General features: G+C 39.0%; 1 protein-coding gene across 9 annotated transcripts in view; it reads right to left on the bottom strand.

Moving 5' to 3' along the window:
• Positions 1 to 15,909, bottom strand: part of OSBPL8 (oxysterol binding protein like 8) — a 100,314-nt gene that overhangs the window by 27,096 nt on the left and 57,309 nt on the right. For 7 of the 9 annotated variants that reach the window (XM_054187955.1, XM_054187951.1, XM_054187953.1 and 4 more), the window contains 3 exons: positions 6,247 to 6,317; positions 1,611 to 1,691; positions 640 to 741 (listed from right to left, as the gene is read on the bottom strand). In XM_054187955.1, the coding sequence (XP_054043930.1) occupies positions 640 to 741; positions 1,611 to 1,691; positions 6,247 to 6,317 (254 nt within the window). Of the gene's footprint in view, positions 1 to 639; positions 742 to 1,610; positions 1,692 to 2,181; positions 2,430 to 6,246; positions 6,318 to 13,365; positions 13,609 to 15,909 lie in introns of those variants that run through there. The other 2 variants (XM_054187954.1, XM_054187960.1) reach the window with 2 other exon arrangements.

The raw sequence follows: 15,909 nt of genomic DNA, 5'->3' as shown, positions 1-15,909 counted from the left end.
TGAGCAATGTTTTAGCCTGTTTACACTGATTTTTGCAAAAAACTGGATAAACCTTTTCCAGACAAGCTATTGTTTGGAGTTAACTATAAAAATGGGTAACAAATCTTTTTTCTCGTACAATTTCCAAGGCATATATACGAATTTAAGAAATTATATAAAAATATATAAACTGCACTGCTGTTGATGACACTGCTCTTTGAGAAATTAATTCCTCACCTTTTGTACCAGCATTAGAGGACAGTTAGTTCTTAAGAGAGGAAATACACAAAGAAATACTAGAAATACACAAAGAAATCTGTATTCAAATATCTGATTGAACCATTGTATGGACATAACGGAGCTGCAATTCAAAGTTGAAAATGGAAAGCACAAAATAAGAATCATAAAGCAAACTAATCTGAAGTCAATGGCAGCACACACAAGATGCATGTGACTATGGTGACTGCAGTAAGTGGGAGCTAGTTTCCTCTATTATTCCCCTAGGATTTGAGCACAGAGACCCTGGGATGCAATTAGTGGCTGCTGTGCTTGTAGAAAAAACATTAACAGCAAGTAAAAGATTGAGCCTTTTCTATTTTGGTCAGAAAGCAGCAAGCAGCTGCTACATCTGCAACTCGGGTTTCACACTTGGATTCTGACCTTCAACCAGTCAGCCATAACAATAACTGATGGGTCTGTGATAGTGCTAAGTAATTCTTTTGTAGCTCTCTTCTTTTCTTCTCTGTAATTTTTCTTTTGAACCTGTAAATAATAATAAAAATATTTACTATGCCACAGCCGTAAGTCACTAATCAGAGCACAAAAAGACATCTATCAATACAAGCTGAGGAAAAACATGCTCAATCCAATTTGCAATACAGATACAGAGAAGTAGCTTTAAAACACATCTAAAATGGTCTGTTTCAAGAGCAGCTACAATGCAATCCCTCTGCAATTTGCTTTTAAGACTAAAGACTTTGAAACTCCTGTTAGAATCACAGAGGGAAAACCAACCAACCAAACCAACCCCTTTCCCCCCTTCCTTTCCTGGTGTAAAATACAAAATCAAATTTGGGCTAGATTCACATTTACCGGTACATCATCAGATCAGTAGTCTTTACCCACCAATTACTTTCCCTCCCTAGTAGAAATTTGCAGCAATGTATCTCCCTCTTTTAGAGGCAAATAATTTTATGTTTCTGCTGACATGATATCTGCCAAACAGTGGAGTTTGGTCTTGTTACAACACAAGGGGAAGAAGGCAGTAGAAAAACCTCAGGTACTGCATGCAAATTCTATCTTTGGTAATTCAATTCATCATTTCATTGTATGTAGATGTCCTGAGGTCCCTGCCAACTTGAATTATCGTATAATCTTCTGAGTTATCCTATAATCTTGTGCCATCTTAAGGACCACATTACAGAAGCCCATACTCAAGTAAGAGTACAATAAGATTTGAAGAGAATCAACACCACAACTTCTCACAATACTTAAATATTCCATAGTACTTGGAATGTACATAAATACTCCATTCATCAGTACTTGGCATTTTTGTCTTCTTGTTAGAGAACATGATAAAGCTATGTGAATGCATTTATAGTTCATGATGAGTTACTTAGAAATTAATTCACCTTGAGAGATTCTTTTTTTGTAAGTTTGCTTGAAGATAAAGAAATGTCCTTCTCAGAGCCATTGAAAAGCTTGGATTCAGACTGAAATTCACAAAATGCATAATAAATAAACGACAATGATAGATACAAGGATATATTACTGTTGCAGGCACTTTAGAAAGTGTTTGAAGTGCCCAATTATGTTTGTAAGGTTCCCATTCCCACTCCTTTCTCTACTGCTTCTCCCACTAAAAGAAAAACAAACCACCAAACCCAAACCAAACAAACCAGAACTTGTAACATGAGCCGTTCACCACCTATTTATAGAGTCTTTTTTTGTAAGGGTTTTACGGGAAGGAAGACTGAGATTCTTCCAGAAGAAGCTGAACTATATGCAGTCAATATTTAGCCCATGTAGCCCATTACTTGATATGTCACAGTCTTGACTAGTTAAGCATTATGTTAGCAGAGACAAGGTTTTAGGAGAATCCTCATGCTTAATCACAGAAGTCATTCCCATGACATACAAATCCCAATGCCTTCATTCATAACTTGACAGCTCCTCCGAATGGATTGCTATAGAGTCACTTACCCCATGACCCATGAAGGAAAATACAGCCTCTTCAATCTAGGATTCAGCGCTCTATAAATCACCAGAGCACAACCGACCATTAACGGCACTTGTTCTGCTCCTTCCTCCCTAATTCCATGCTCTGATTACTTCACAAGTCATCTCTGAGAAGCTCACAGTGGCAACAGAAAGGGAAACGAGACTCAGGTTTGCTTATGAAACCCAAGTCCCTATTCATGGCAGGACAATATGCTGCCTCAGCACCACATGATTTCTCCCTTCCCACGTCTTATAAGGTTCAAAGTTTACTCCTTGGCATCTGTTGCCTACTAGTTGAAAGGGAATTAGAGCCACCAAATATTCACCTTGGGATACAGAGCTCTTTTAAAAAAAAAAAAAAAAAAAAAAAAGAATTGATCACAGAGTTATCATGTCATTCCTACTTGCAAGGCAGAGAACACTGAGTAGGTATCCACTATATATAAACTTCAGGTAAATTACAAAGAGTTGCATTTCTTTAAGCACTGAAATATAAGCCTGATGGATGCAAAGTTACTGCCTAGTAAAAAAAAAAGAATAAGGAAAAAGAAAAATCAATGTAGCCTTCTAAACTGTGTAAATTCAAGGACAGTTTACGAAAACTGCTTCTCAAGATGTTTAACATTTCTGACTAGTCATTTCAAATCTCAGACTACAATGCAATGTCTATTCACTGAATTTTTATTTTGGAATACGATAAAATGTCAGTCAAAAAATATGCAAGTTTTGAGAAAACTTATTGCAACAATAAAGACAGTGCACTTGAGCACTCTTTTGCTTAACACGAGTGGCTCAAACCAAACAACTAAAAATTAAAGATTAACAGTGGAACAAAGCAATTTAACTTTGATCCTATTTTGACGCCTTTCATTCAGAACTAAGACTTTACAGGACTCTACTTGGATAGCTAGTGTCAAAAAGGTATGTGCAATAACTAGTAAAAAGTAATTTTATCTCAAAATAATTTCAATGATAAGTAAATGTTCCCTAACTTCCATATAAATCTTGGAAAAATGAAGGAAACCTCTTCATTTTGTATTAATCATATGTTCTTAACGCTCAAAATTTAGCTTTAAGACAAACATACAACTTGAAATTTAATTCCTCTGTCTAGAAGTTAAAGGAAATACAGTACTTTAAATGTAATAACAGAAGAGGGGAAAAGGCTTATCACTGTCACATAAGAAGAGGTAACGAACTCGTTATGCAAGCTATAATGGAGCACCTTAAGTAAAACATTTATAAATATTCTAGTTGCTCACCAACAGAAAGCTAATGCAATCTAAAGGTCATGCACATAAAAACCCCAAACCAGTAAGTATCACGGGGTACAAAATCTAATTTTCTTGGTATCTCAGTTTTAAAGCTCGCTAATGTGACACTGAGTAAAGGTCCATATTTACCTGTCCAATGGATTACGAGACAGATAAGCGATGCGTCTATTTTTAAGCTATTCACTTTCTCAGTGTTACATACACACAAAGTAAATGCGATTAAAATTTAAAAGAAGAAAACGTTTTAAGAGAACTTACTGCAACCCCCAGCAAGTTACATTCAGTACCAGATTCTGGGCAAATCTCATCACGGCTTTTCCATCCTTACTTAAAAAGAAGGGCTGCTACTTTACCTCCACAGCTGTGATAGTTACCATATTGTGTCAGCCTGAAGTTTATTTGTGGGTTATAAAGGAACCACTAGTCTTATCAAGGCCTACATGCAGTAATTGTAAAAATAAGGATGAAGAAAAACATGTATTAGGAGAAGTAGGAATTTTGGTCTCATTTGTGATAGTAGAAAGACACAAACAAAAGTAATGACAAAGCACACAAAGACTTAAGACAGACAAGAACCAAAAATAAATATAAGGAACAGAAAAAACAAATTGGATAGTCAGAGATAAATGATGAATAGAGTCTGAAATAAATCCGAGTTAAAAGAGACAGTATTAACTTGATTTTCAAGTAAAAAATGACTTAGAGGTTTCTGGACCAACATAGATATTTTGATCAGAAGCAGGCTGGATGGTGAAGTGTGCTTCATTGGTCTCCCTGACAAGTGAGGCTCTAGGACACAGTAAAGCTGAAAGACGGAAAGTTTTGTGACTCCAAGTCAAATATAAGACACCAACCGCTTGAAATGCTTAGCTACACACCATAAAACTGCAGCATCAGCTGCAGAAACTAATCTGCTCACCCCAGTGCAGTTCTGATGACACCATTTAAGCAGGGAAATGCTACTGTAACCTTTAAGTTGAGCTGATTTTCCTTTGATATCTCTTTAACATTTCTCTTTAAGGCACTGACACCTGAAATACCACAGAAAAATTAGAGTCATCCCCCTGCCTTCTAGGGTTGCGGCTGCCTGTGCCCAGGGCCGGCTCTGAGAGACTGCAGTACTAACCCTGCCGCAGAGCCCGATGGAAAGAGCTGTGCCAGAAAGCGGTGAGAAGCCGGCATCTCCCCCATCTCCCTGGGGAGCCAGCTGTGCTCAAGCTCAGGTCCTCACCTTCTCCTACAGAGCAGCCCACGCCTGCTGCGCACTGACAATCTGTTTAAGTGTCTGTTATCACATTTGCCTCTAAAAAACCATGGACATCCTAGCAGAAAATAGAAAACCACACAGCTGGGTAATTTAAACTGTATCCTATAGCCAGCCTAAATAAGAAAAACAAGTGAACTTAGCTACTCCATTCAGTGATTAAACCATACACAACCTCCCCGCCTGCAAAGTGCAGTTTTTCCCTCTTCTCTTTAATCTTAATGTCTTGAAGAGAAAGCGACAGCTGTTTTATGAGACCCCCAATTGAAAATATTTTTTTTTCCTGGAATTCCACACCTAAATACATCAACATTACTAGATAAAAATTCAGTGCATTGATATGCCAGGCACCTTTGCCAACCAAAATGTTCATGCACAATAGGCAACAAATAAAGAAGGTTGCATCAGAGCAGCCTATACGACGTCCTAAACCTGATAGCTTCTATAACTGTAACCTACAAATTTAAAAGAACTTGGGAAAGGAAAGTGTAGCTGTAGTAGATTTTTCTCTATGCTACTACAATGACGTTTTACACAAATGTCTCATCATGTGCATACTATTTCAATACCAGAAGAACAGAACATTTTATCCTGAATAAGAATGCTGTTGGAAACTATTTGGGTAGACAATTGTGATCAGAACAAAACACAGCTCTGGAGAGAAAAGACCTGGGATGACTACATAAAAAGATTCTTTTTGGTTGGCTCAGGTAGTTTATGCTTTCTTCCTTTTAAAGTTTAGCCACTCCAAGATGCTGAGGTTTTGGTGACTGCAGTGTTCATTTCCCAACTCCACTTTGGACGTTCTCGGTTTTCATGGCATCTCAGTGAGCCTTTTCCATCTTGGAACTACACTATGATGATTATGAATTTGCCTGGCTTCTGCCTTTTCCATTTCTATTATCAAGACTACCAGAAAGCATAAACATGCACAGCAATTATATCTAGATTAATGTTATACTGAGTATGCTTTCCTTTGCACTCTCATTGCCTTAACGAAATGGGCCTTTATACTTGAATTCTGTGTACAGAAGTCTTTGCAACACACAGCACAACAGATTACACTTAGCTATATTTTACTCTGGCAATTTAAGCCATTAAACTAAACTTTTTCCAATTACAGGTTTTTTAACATTCTCATAAGAAGATTTGCTACAGCTCACTGAACAGCATCTTCACTTACAGCTTAAAAGGATTCTAAATTCTGTTCCATAGCAAGAGTTGGCCTCCATCCATCATTACATATGGCGAGACAACTTCCCGCCCCAAGATGACAGTGAGAAGACTCCACATTTCATTTTCACTAATTTGAACAGTAGATTTTCATGTGATGTCATCCCGAGAACTATATTAAGAAATTCCCTTTAACCTTTATCTATTGCTGAATCTGAAGAGTAATCTTCAAGATTATCTACAATGAAAGTTAAACACATTTGCATTTAATTAAAAATGCACAACTCCTTCGCACACTGACATTTTTAAGACAAATTAGGAGGCTGCTTTCCTTACCTTGCTTTTTGACATAGAATGTGCTGTATCCTCTTTGCTTTGTGACACATCATCCTTCCCTTTGTCAAAACCTTAAAGAAAAGACAGCATTGTTGCAAATGATTTGAAGACATTAACATTTTATATGAGCAAGCCTTTGAAATAAATTTGCAAATTGTGTTTAGCACAAAAAGCTGCAAGCAAATTGGATTTTCAATCACTGTATATATACCAGTTGAAAACACACCAGCTACTACAATATAAACTAATTTAATACCCACTACGAGTCAAGAACAGTCCACTGTATTTGGATGGTGCTGCACCTGATCCAATAACCTGAGGAATCATAAATATGGTATGCAAACTTTTGTCCTTTTATCTTTTCATTCTCCCCTATCTGCATACACGCATGCCCAGAGCAGAATAAAGCCTTTTTTGTTTTTTATTTCTGTAGCTAGAGCTAATTGTTAAATACCACCTACATGAAAGCAAATCTAAAACACTAATTAAAATTGCCAATCAGTTTTTTGCAAGAAAATGGAAAAGGTTGCTTACATTACCCTTGAATTTATACTTTCAACTTGACGCTGCATAAACGTAACTGCAAGATTTTATATTAAAACAGTTGTCGAAATCCCACATTTGTCTTCTGCGAGTGACTCACAAAGTTCCACACTTTCCCAGTATTCAAAAAGCAGTGAGCCAATGGCTGTAGCCAGTATATGGGTGACAATGGAAAGGGAGGTCACAACTGGCAATAGTGCTGCTGCGCAGCTGCTATGTGCCATAGAACATACACCAAGAACCTAGCATCCTCTTAAGAAAAAATAATCTACTCTGGTTACGAGACAGGACATCCCAGTGATCCACTTTCTTTGAAGATATTGGTGGTTGCGTAAAGCTTTTACAAACAGGAATAAAACAAATTGTGCAATGTATTTATTGAGTAAGTAAAAATGCCATCATTTTCATGCCCTCAAGACAGAAGGCAGATAATTATGAAGTCATACATGAATTTCAGCAATAATGCAAGCAGATGAGAAGTCTTGCATGACTCCGACAGTGGTACCCTCAGCTTCAGCCCACCAGAGGGCACCACCTCAGCAGATAAATTGCATAAACAGCAAAAGCTCTTCGGAGCTTCCCTCTGAACATGCTCCCAATTATGAAACAAAATTGATACTCAGATCTCTACAAAGAGAAAATTTATCAGAGAAACAGTCTAATTTCACATTCTTCAGCAGAGTGTGTGGGGACGCTTTATGAACTTTAAAAGAATTTTTATTAACTCTCTGTAGCAGTGTTGAGTACTTTGTTCAGTGTAGGATTTTTTTTTTTTTTAATTAGTATCTTCACCCTTACAATACCCAGAAACTCTTAGCCAGGGCTGAGTCACCTACGATGAATACACATCTTGGGAAGTTTCACTAAGTTAGAGAGGCATTAGGTTGGTCTTCAGGTTACATGAGAAATTCGAGATTCCTCTTAATTTTGGTCCGGTAATCAGTATTTTGTGGTTTTCTTGTTTATACTTATTACGTTTTTCAGGGATTCTTTTTTAAGACCATATTTTTTAAAATTATAAACTGCAAAACAGTGGTATTTCATTTTACATTTACACAAAGTAAACCCAACGTGCCTTTAAAGAAACCTTTACATGCCTTTACAGAAGCCCCTCCATGCACAGTTCATGAAACCCTTTGTTCAGCTAATGAAAACCTATAATGCAGAGGACCACTAGACCGCAGGTAAGAAGTACTTAGACGGGCGGAAGATTTGTAGTACTAGGGAATCCGGAAAAAAACAAAAAGGCATGTCACGATCCAGAGGCCAGAAGCCACATTTCCTGTGTAACAAGAAATACAAAGACACATTTCCTACAGCACCAGTCATCAGGTGCAGAAACAAAACAAAAGTTGCTTCAAGCCTTAGAGGACACACCTGCCTTAGTTCACTAAGAAGTTACTATATTCAATGCTAGTATTAGGCATCCAAATACACATCAGAAGCACAGTAATGAGCTTTTCTCCTCACTCCCATACACAAAAATAAACACCTTATTAGGAACCAAGTTCCACTGAAAATGTACTGCAGGAATTTTCTAATGGCTTTCCCGTTTTTACTTATTTATTTATAGGCACATACAAAAGCCCTAGTGATGGGAATCAACAAGGAACTGCTAAGTCAGGATTGTTCTTACAGAAGAGAAGCTATAATTCACAGCTTGCTGTCTAAAGCACAATTTTAAGGGCTTTATACACCCTTATCTAACAAACATATGGTTTTATCTTCACAAACAAGCTTGTCATCAGTATCACCAAGCAGAAACGAAAACAGAAAGAACTACTCTGTCCCAGAGAATTAGACACAAAGGCCAAAGTTCAGCTGAATTCCATCAACTTGCTTCCAGTGTCTCCAGCTGGAGAGGTGTGCGTGCCTGCTGGTTTATAAACACGCCACCACACTCACTCTTCCCTTCCTTACACGCACACCAAAGGGCTGTCGCAGGGGTTGGCTAATGAACACATGTCAGGGTGCTGCAGATCCTGGAACACCTTGCACTGCTCCATCTTGGTCTGTGAGAAAACCCAACCTGTCAGCTTTACATGCCATGCCATCCCACTTGTAACCTCCCTCTCTGTAGAAGGGATAATCTCACTCAGAACACAGACAGATGGCTTTTCTCCCCATGAGCTAAAACATGTGTTAAAAAATAAATTGTAATTCAGGTGCTGATCCAGACACAACCTCACCTACTGTAAGGGCGCGTTTTCCAGGGAGCCTCTATTAAGATGGAGAGACCTCAATACCATAAGCAGTCGTCTTCTAACAAGAACAGTTTGGTACTAATACCTGCAGGAAAATCTGTACTGAAACATCACAAGCAGCTATATATGGGCCCAAGCTGAGGACACTTTGCCATGGAAATACTTGGTCAAGGAAACAACAACAGAACAACTATAATTCACAGAATCAACTATAAGAAATACTGGTTTCTTCCTTCCTGCTACCAGTTATGAAGAACAAATTTCTCTACGGATTTCTGACAAAGACAACAACAAAGCCAAGACCTTTGCGTTATTGCTCTTTTTGTAGTTCTGTTCACCCCAGAGGTACTGAAAATTGCACAATAAAAAGTCATTGAATCAGTGTCTGGAGCAGAGACTGCCAAGGTATGAGAGGCTAGAGGCAGCGTCCAATAAAAAGAATGTGTTTAAAGTTTTTCAGTGTTTACCAGCATTGGTTTGGGGCTTTACATTTTTAGCTTACCTGTTGTTTCCCATCCTGTAATTCAATCAGGAACTCCTTAACAAGATAACCTGAGCTCACATTTCACAATGTAGAAATTCAGGCGTTGAAGATGCAGTCCCTTTCTGTAACTTCGTCTCCATTAAATCTCTTGAATTTGTGTACCATTTTCTACCTAAAATCCTGAAAGCAATCTTCAGAGTTAGGAGACAGCAAGCAAGTGCCATTTGAATCAACCTTCAGAGCTGCAGATTGAGCTCCCAGTAATGTTTAAGACACTTGCAGATTTTAAAAAAAACTTATTTTTATTTTAAACACAAGTTTCACTACCTTAGCTTCTAAAGCAGTTCTGGGCGTCAGGGACTGTGTTCAGAGCAACGCTGTGTCTTAACAGACTTTCTCCCAGTGTGACCTTCCTTGTCTTACCATCACAGGCCCCATGGGCTCTGAAAGCTGATCCCAACCCCACTGCAGTCAGTCACAGTTCACAGTGTGACCTTAGAAGCCAAGAGAAACTGTCCATTAGTACATTCCTACTGTGAGCACTAGGCAACTCCTTCCAAAATTTGCAGGCGGAAATCTACGTGAAAACTCATGATGAGCTTTCAAACATGCAAGAGCCTGACAACGGTTTGCAACTCACACCACCAGAACTCTATAAAGGCAAGATGGCAATGAAACAGTAACAAACAGCGCTGCTTTAGAGACTGAGCTGGAATACATAGTCAATACCAAAAGAAAAAAATCTGCCAAAACATCGTCTTTGACAAAAAATGAGGAGTATATATATACATATTGTAAGATTAGCATTAAATAATCTTTAGGATAAAGTCTGTGGTAAGGTACTTTTTAAAACAAAACTGTCCAGTTAAGAGATTTCATAGAATCATAGAATTCTTAGGGTTGCAAGGGACCTTAAAGATCATCTAGTTCCAACCCCCCTGCCATGGGCAGGGACACCTCCCACTAGGCCAGGTTTCTCAGAGCCCCATCCAGCCTGGCCTTAAAAACTTCCAGGGATGGGGCTTCCACCACCTCTCTGGGCAACCCATTCCAGTGTCTCACCACCCTTATGGTGAAGAACTTCTTCCTAACGTCCAGTCTGAATCGTCCCATCTCTAGTTTTAATCCACTCCCTCTAGTCCTGCCGTTACCCGACATCCTAAAAAAGTCCCTCACCAGCTTTCTTGTAGGCCCCCTTAAGATACTGGAAGGCCACTATAAGGTCTCCTCGGAGCCTTCTTTTCTCCAGACTCAACCACCCCAACTCCCTCAGTCTGTCCTCATAGGAGAGGTGCTCCAGCCCTCTGATCATCCTCGTGGCCCTTCTCTGGACACGTTCCAGCACGTCTATATCTCTCTTGTAGTAGAGGCTCCAGAATTGGACACAGTACTCCAGGTGGGGTCTCACGAGAGTGGAGTAGAGGGGGAGAATCACCTCCTTCGACCTGCTGGCCACGCTTCTCCTGATGCAGCCCAGGATACGATTGGCTTTCTGGGCTGCTAGTGCACACTGACAGCTCATGTTGAGCCTGTCGTCCACCAGCACCCCCAAGTCCTTTTCTTCAGGGCTGCTCTCAAGCTCTCAATTTTGAAGCATAACACAGGTATCGTTCTTTAAAGTCACACCCGCAATCTGTCCCTTCAATCAATCTTGAGGGAAAGGAAAAACCAAAACCAACCACATAACATCTCCTGCATCTCAAATACTCCTTTTGTACCTCTCGATAAATACCATCTGCAATTAGGATACTTGCAAAAAATAAATCAGGAAAAAAACCGTTACTTTTTAATGTCAGATCTATTTTACCCAAAAAGGAAGAATTACTGTCCACTGGAGGCTTCTTCCCAACAAAGAGAAGAACCGGTAAAAAAGCAACACATGAAAAGATCACAAATAGCAAGCCAAGCAACAATATTACTGATTTCCAAAAGAAAAGCAAGGAACGGCCTGATATGATTACTGGTGTGCATGTGCAGTTGTGAAGAACAAATAATTGAGCTGAAAAACTATACGCTTCTGGGAGAACTATGAGCTATACCTAGTGGGCGATATAATACTGCTGTTATATAATAAACACAGCAGGAAAAAAAATATCTTTTAAACAAATTGAACACAGGAGACAATAGGCTTTTTTAACTGACTTTCAAAAGCTTGCTGACAACCAGTTTTAAGAATACAATCCCATATTAACTAATTCAGATTCCTCCATGGATTTTGAAACTGAAGTAACCAGAAAAGCAAGCAAAGTCCTTTTGCGTATTTTCTCATGGTCATGTTTTCTTTTGCTAACATCATATAAAATAAACAATAATAACCAAAGATTATCCTCACTGTAACTATACTTGCCTTTTAGACAGGCAATAACTAATCTTTGCTTAAACCAAACTGAAAGATTATACCTTTCAACATTAATATTGTTTAAATTCTTCATATATATGGAAGATTCCAAATGATAAAACATTTTTTAATTATATATTTACACTTGATTTTTTTCATTACAAACTGTTTCCCATTTGTTCTGCATACTAAGAAGTCATTCATTGTCCATTTATGAACAGTGATCAGCTTTAATGTAGAACGCTATACAGGAAGAAGGCAAATAAGAAATGAATTCGTTTTTGTTTCAGTAATTACCAGACAACACGCATTTATTTTAAAGATCGGGAGGATCTGCCTAGTTGCCAACTCCATGCTTTCAAGCTTCGAGATCTCTATTTCCTGAGCAGCTTGAATAAAATTCAGTATTAGATTCTTGGTAGAAAGCTAATCGTTTCCTGAAGCAGAGTGAAAGGAAATGTTACAGGGTAAAAAATGAAGTTTAATAGAATGTGGTGTCCCAAGCAACTGCCCCCACCTGCCTGAGGCTGAACATGCTGCTCCAGTGATTCTGCAAGGCAGCACCTGCCAGTGATGCAGAGAGCTCCCCAATCTCCAGCCTGCCACCTCCCCTATACTCCACATCCCAACTCTTTTCCATGGCTTCAGAGCCAGGGCTTACAAATTCAGTGAGCCATTCTGCAGAAGGCATACAATAAAAAGCGAAAACTATTTTACTTCCCCCCCTCCAGCATTCTGGCCCCATGGGACTATGTAACAAAGTGCATATGTGCGCATGAACAAGACAAATCACACATACAGGGTAATTCTGGTAAGAATGTGCAATTTCTACAATGTCCTCTTTCAGGAAGAGGTGACCTTGTAACACATTTTCAAGCATCAAAGTTTCCTGAAATACATTGCTGAAATTCAGGTACCTATATCAGAAGTGCACATTATGGACAATGAAAGACGAGTAATTCATTTCAATATTCCAGTACTGATTTTCAGGAGACAACAAATCTGAGCAAAAGGAGGTTCAAGCCCTTTCTGATGTTAGATGTCTTAAAAATTATGCACTACAGAGTTTAGCAAGGCTATGCTGTTAGCCCTAACTCATTCTATCTTGTAATTTTATGTCAAGCCACTGATGACAAACATGCAGCTTCTACAGTAGCTACAGCTAAATTAAAACCTTCTGCTGTACCTTACTATTTTAAAGCAAGTCCATTGTGTGCGGGGGAGCAGAAAGTATGAGGGAGGAAGGCGTTTATAAACCACATCACAGAACTTCGCTCATAAAAGCCCAAGCAACCAAAACAAATATTTCAGTCGGTACCAAATACACAAATGCCTTTTAAAGAGAGATTTGCCGTGGTGTAAGTTAACTTACTCAATTGCCTATCTGCAAATCTTGCTACTACAAAGAGTCGTTATCTAAATGCATACAAGCATTGTTCTTTCTAATTTCTACCAACATCTCAGTACATTATTTTTATTCAAGCTGAAAAACTGAGGAGGAAATTATATTCTCTTCCATAGATCTTAAGAAATGCAAGACCAAAACAAACCTGGTAAAGCAGGAGAGAGCTCGTTATATCCTCCAAATGAAGCATTCCGGACAAGTTTTCGGCCATCAGCTCTTGGAGCAAACACAGATGAAATCCCAGCACATGAAGAAAACCTACGTCGCACTGGACCCTCTTCCTTCATGAGTTAAGGTGTTTGTGTAAGGATTATGTTCTCTGTGAAAGCTGGTTAGCATTAGCTGGTTGGAACAAGAGTGTTGCAGTAACAGCCTTTTACCTCACATTCTGATGAGTAAGATACAAAAGGAAAAAAAAAAAAAAGAAACAAACGAAGGGCACACGTGAAAAATGCAGTGAAGAGACAGAGGCTGCCAAATCAGCAGCAAGCCAAGCAACACTATACTCCTCTTGTCAAACCCATTAGGATGCTTAAAGCAGAATGGCTTTGCTTCAGCTCCTCTTTTCCACAAATACACTGCATCTCATTTTTTACATCTCAGTTTTGGTCCTACTCATCTCTGCTTTTTAAGTACACAAAAATGGTGATTATTTAGGTTTTAAGGATTCATTAAATACGTTCTTTTTCCTCTTAGTCTTTCAAGTCCCAAATTTACCTTGCACAAAGCACAACTCGTGAGCTATGCAGCTTCCCTATTTGATATTGTGGTACACTATGGGAATCTGAAAAGGGAGCTGACAGTTTGCGTTACACAGCCATGTTGAAGTGCCTGTTTAGGCACTTAGCTAGTTTTCATCAGCTGATTGCCACGGCTTCTACTTCTTAATTTCTTATTTTTCTTTAAATGGTAAAGTGCTAGCTTTTTCTTCTCTAAGACTCTGCCATATTTATACATACAAACCAGCCAGCCCCCTAGAGGAGTTGCATAAAATAAGCTCCACAAAAAGGGGGTTTTTATTATTAATGCCCCAAATATTTTATGCAATGAATAAAACACTTAAATGAACCTACTTAAATTTTAAACATAAAAAAAATACTCAGAAAATTGTGCTTCAAGACTAGAAATCAGCTAATCCAACCTGTTCCTGCTGAGAGCTACCAGAATAAAGCAAGATAAGCTTAAGCTCTCCCTAACCTCCTTCATCCACTGCTTGTTAAATCAGCGGCTTCTTTGCCATGATGACTAGTATGCACGGCTGCCCTCTTCTGTATGTGGAATTTTATTTCTGTCTGGTGCTTCTCTGCTGATCCCATTTTCCCCATCACACCTTATTTCTGACAAAACATGTTTTGAGACCTACTCTGTTTGCTGGAAAGCAGAAAATAAGACACTAAGAATTGGCTTGAAAATAGGAGCTTGCATTCTCCCTTACTCCGTACTAGAGGCCTCCTCTTCTTCTGGGATATGAAACACATCCCACAAATTAAATCAATGGTAGTGTGAATTTGATTAATCCTCGAATAATACTGTTTACTCCAGCTGCTTATGCAAAGAACTGTACTTACTATTTGCAGCTCAATAATTTCAGTTCACATTGACTCAAGGATAATACTGAAGTATTTTATAACCCCTGTGACAGGTTTCAACTGTGCTGAGTGTATGTGCACTAGTACCTATATATACATACACTAAGACACATACAGAAAACACTGAAAATAATTTTTCTGATAATGAAACATAGTAGCTTCCAGTATCCTATGAATCACTAGAATTTCTTCATGCCTCTTAACAATCTAATGTCCCAAATACACGCCAACGAAAAAAGATGTAAGTGAAAAAAAAACAAATATGACCCATCAATAGAAACCATTATGTGTGATCTGTAATTTTCACTTCTTTAGTACAAGCAGTGAAAAACTCTATTCACTTGGGCACAGGGAGGGGGAGAAACTGGATGAGGATGTCTTATGTTCAGGCCTGTCTCCATTTATCCATGACTGTGTCTCATACTTCCCTCAGCTGAAGCAGTTCTTGTCCAGATGTCCCGGAAGGAACAGAAAGAACAGCTGAAAACCTTAAAGAGTGGAATGGTGGGGCAATAAGGAGGAAATGCAGGGAGGGAGAACACCACTTTTTTTTTTTTATTGTTTTTAAAAATAAACACAGCTCCACATCACTTCTCCAAATCTGTCTTCTTAACTACAAAACTGCAAACTGCCTTGGGTCCAAATCTCTTCAGAATATGCATTTCTTTCTAATTAAAATAAAGAGAAAGCTGCAGTAGAAAAACTGCCCTTACACACAGAAGGAACTGTATCCTCTCATTACAGACCTATCTTGCCCAGTTAATGGGTCTGTTATCTCACGTTTCAGAGTCAGGGCTATGACCCTGCCCAGGAAGGCTTTGCTGACACTGCTATCAGGACATTACCGTGTCCTGTACCGGACAGCAGGCTCGCACAGAGTAACAGGAGGCTCCACCACCAGCCACCCACATCACTTCGTCTGCCTCCAGCCACTGTGCCAGCCAGTTCTGGAGCCACTTCTGAGCATGACTCTGCCAGCCTACCAGGTTCTTCCAGGACAGTCTTCTCTGCCACGCTGTGTTCATTTTAGTAAAAAGTGGGAGACATCCAGGGCTTTGAGGAAACAATGTAATCCTGAAGGTTCTTCCCATATTTCTCTC

Source organism: Rissa tridactyla, chromosome 1, assembly GCF_028500815.1.
Source record: "Rissa tridactyla isolate bRisTri1 chromosome 1, bRisTri1.patW.cur.20221130, whole genome shotgun sequence".
In the NCBI taxonomy this organism is placed as follows: Eukaryota; Metazoa; Chordata; class Aves; order Charadriiformes; family Laridae; genus Rissa; species Rissa tridactyla.
Note: the sequence above shows the minus strand (reverse complement) of the source record. Positions and strands in the feature narration are given on the sequence as shown.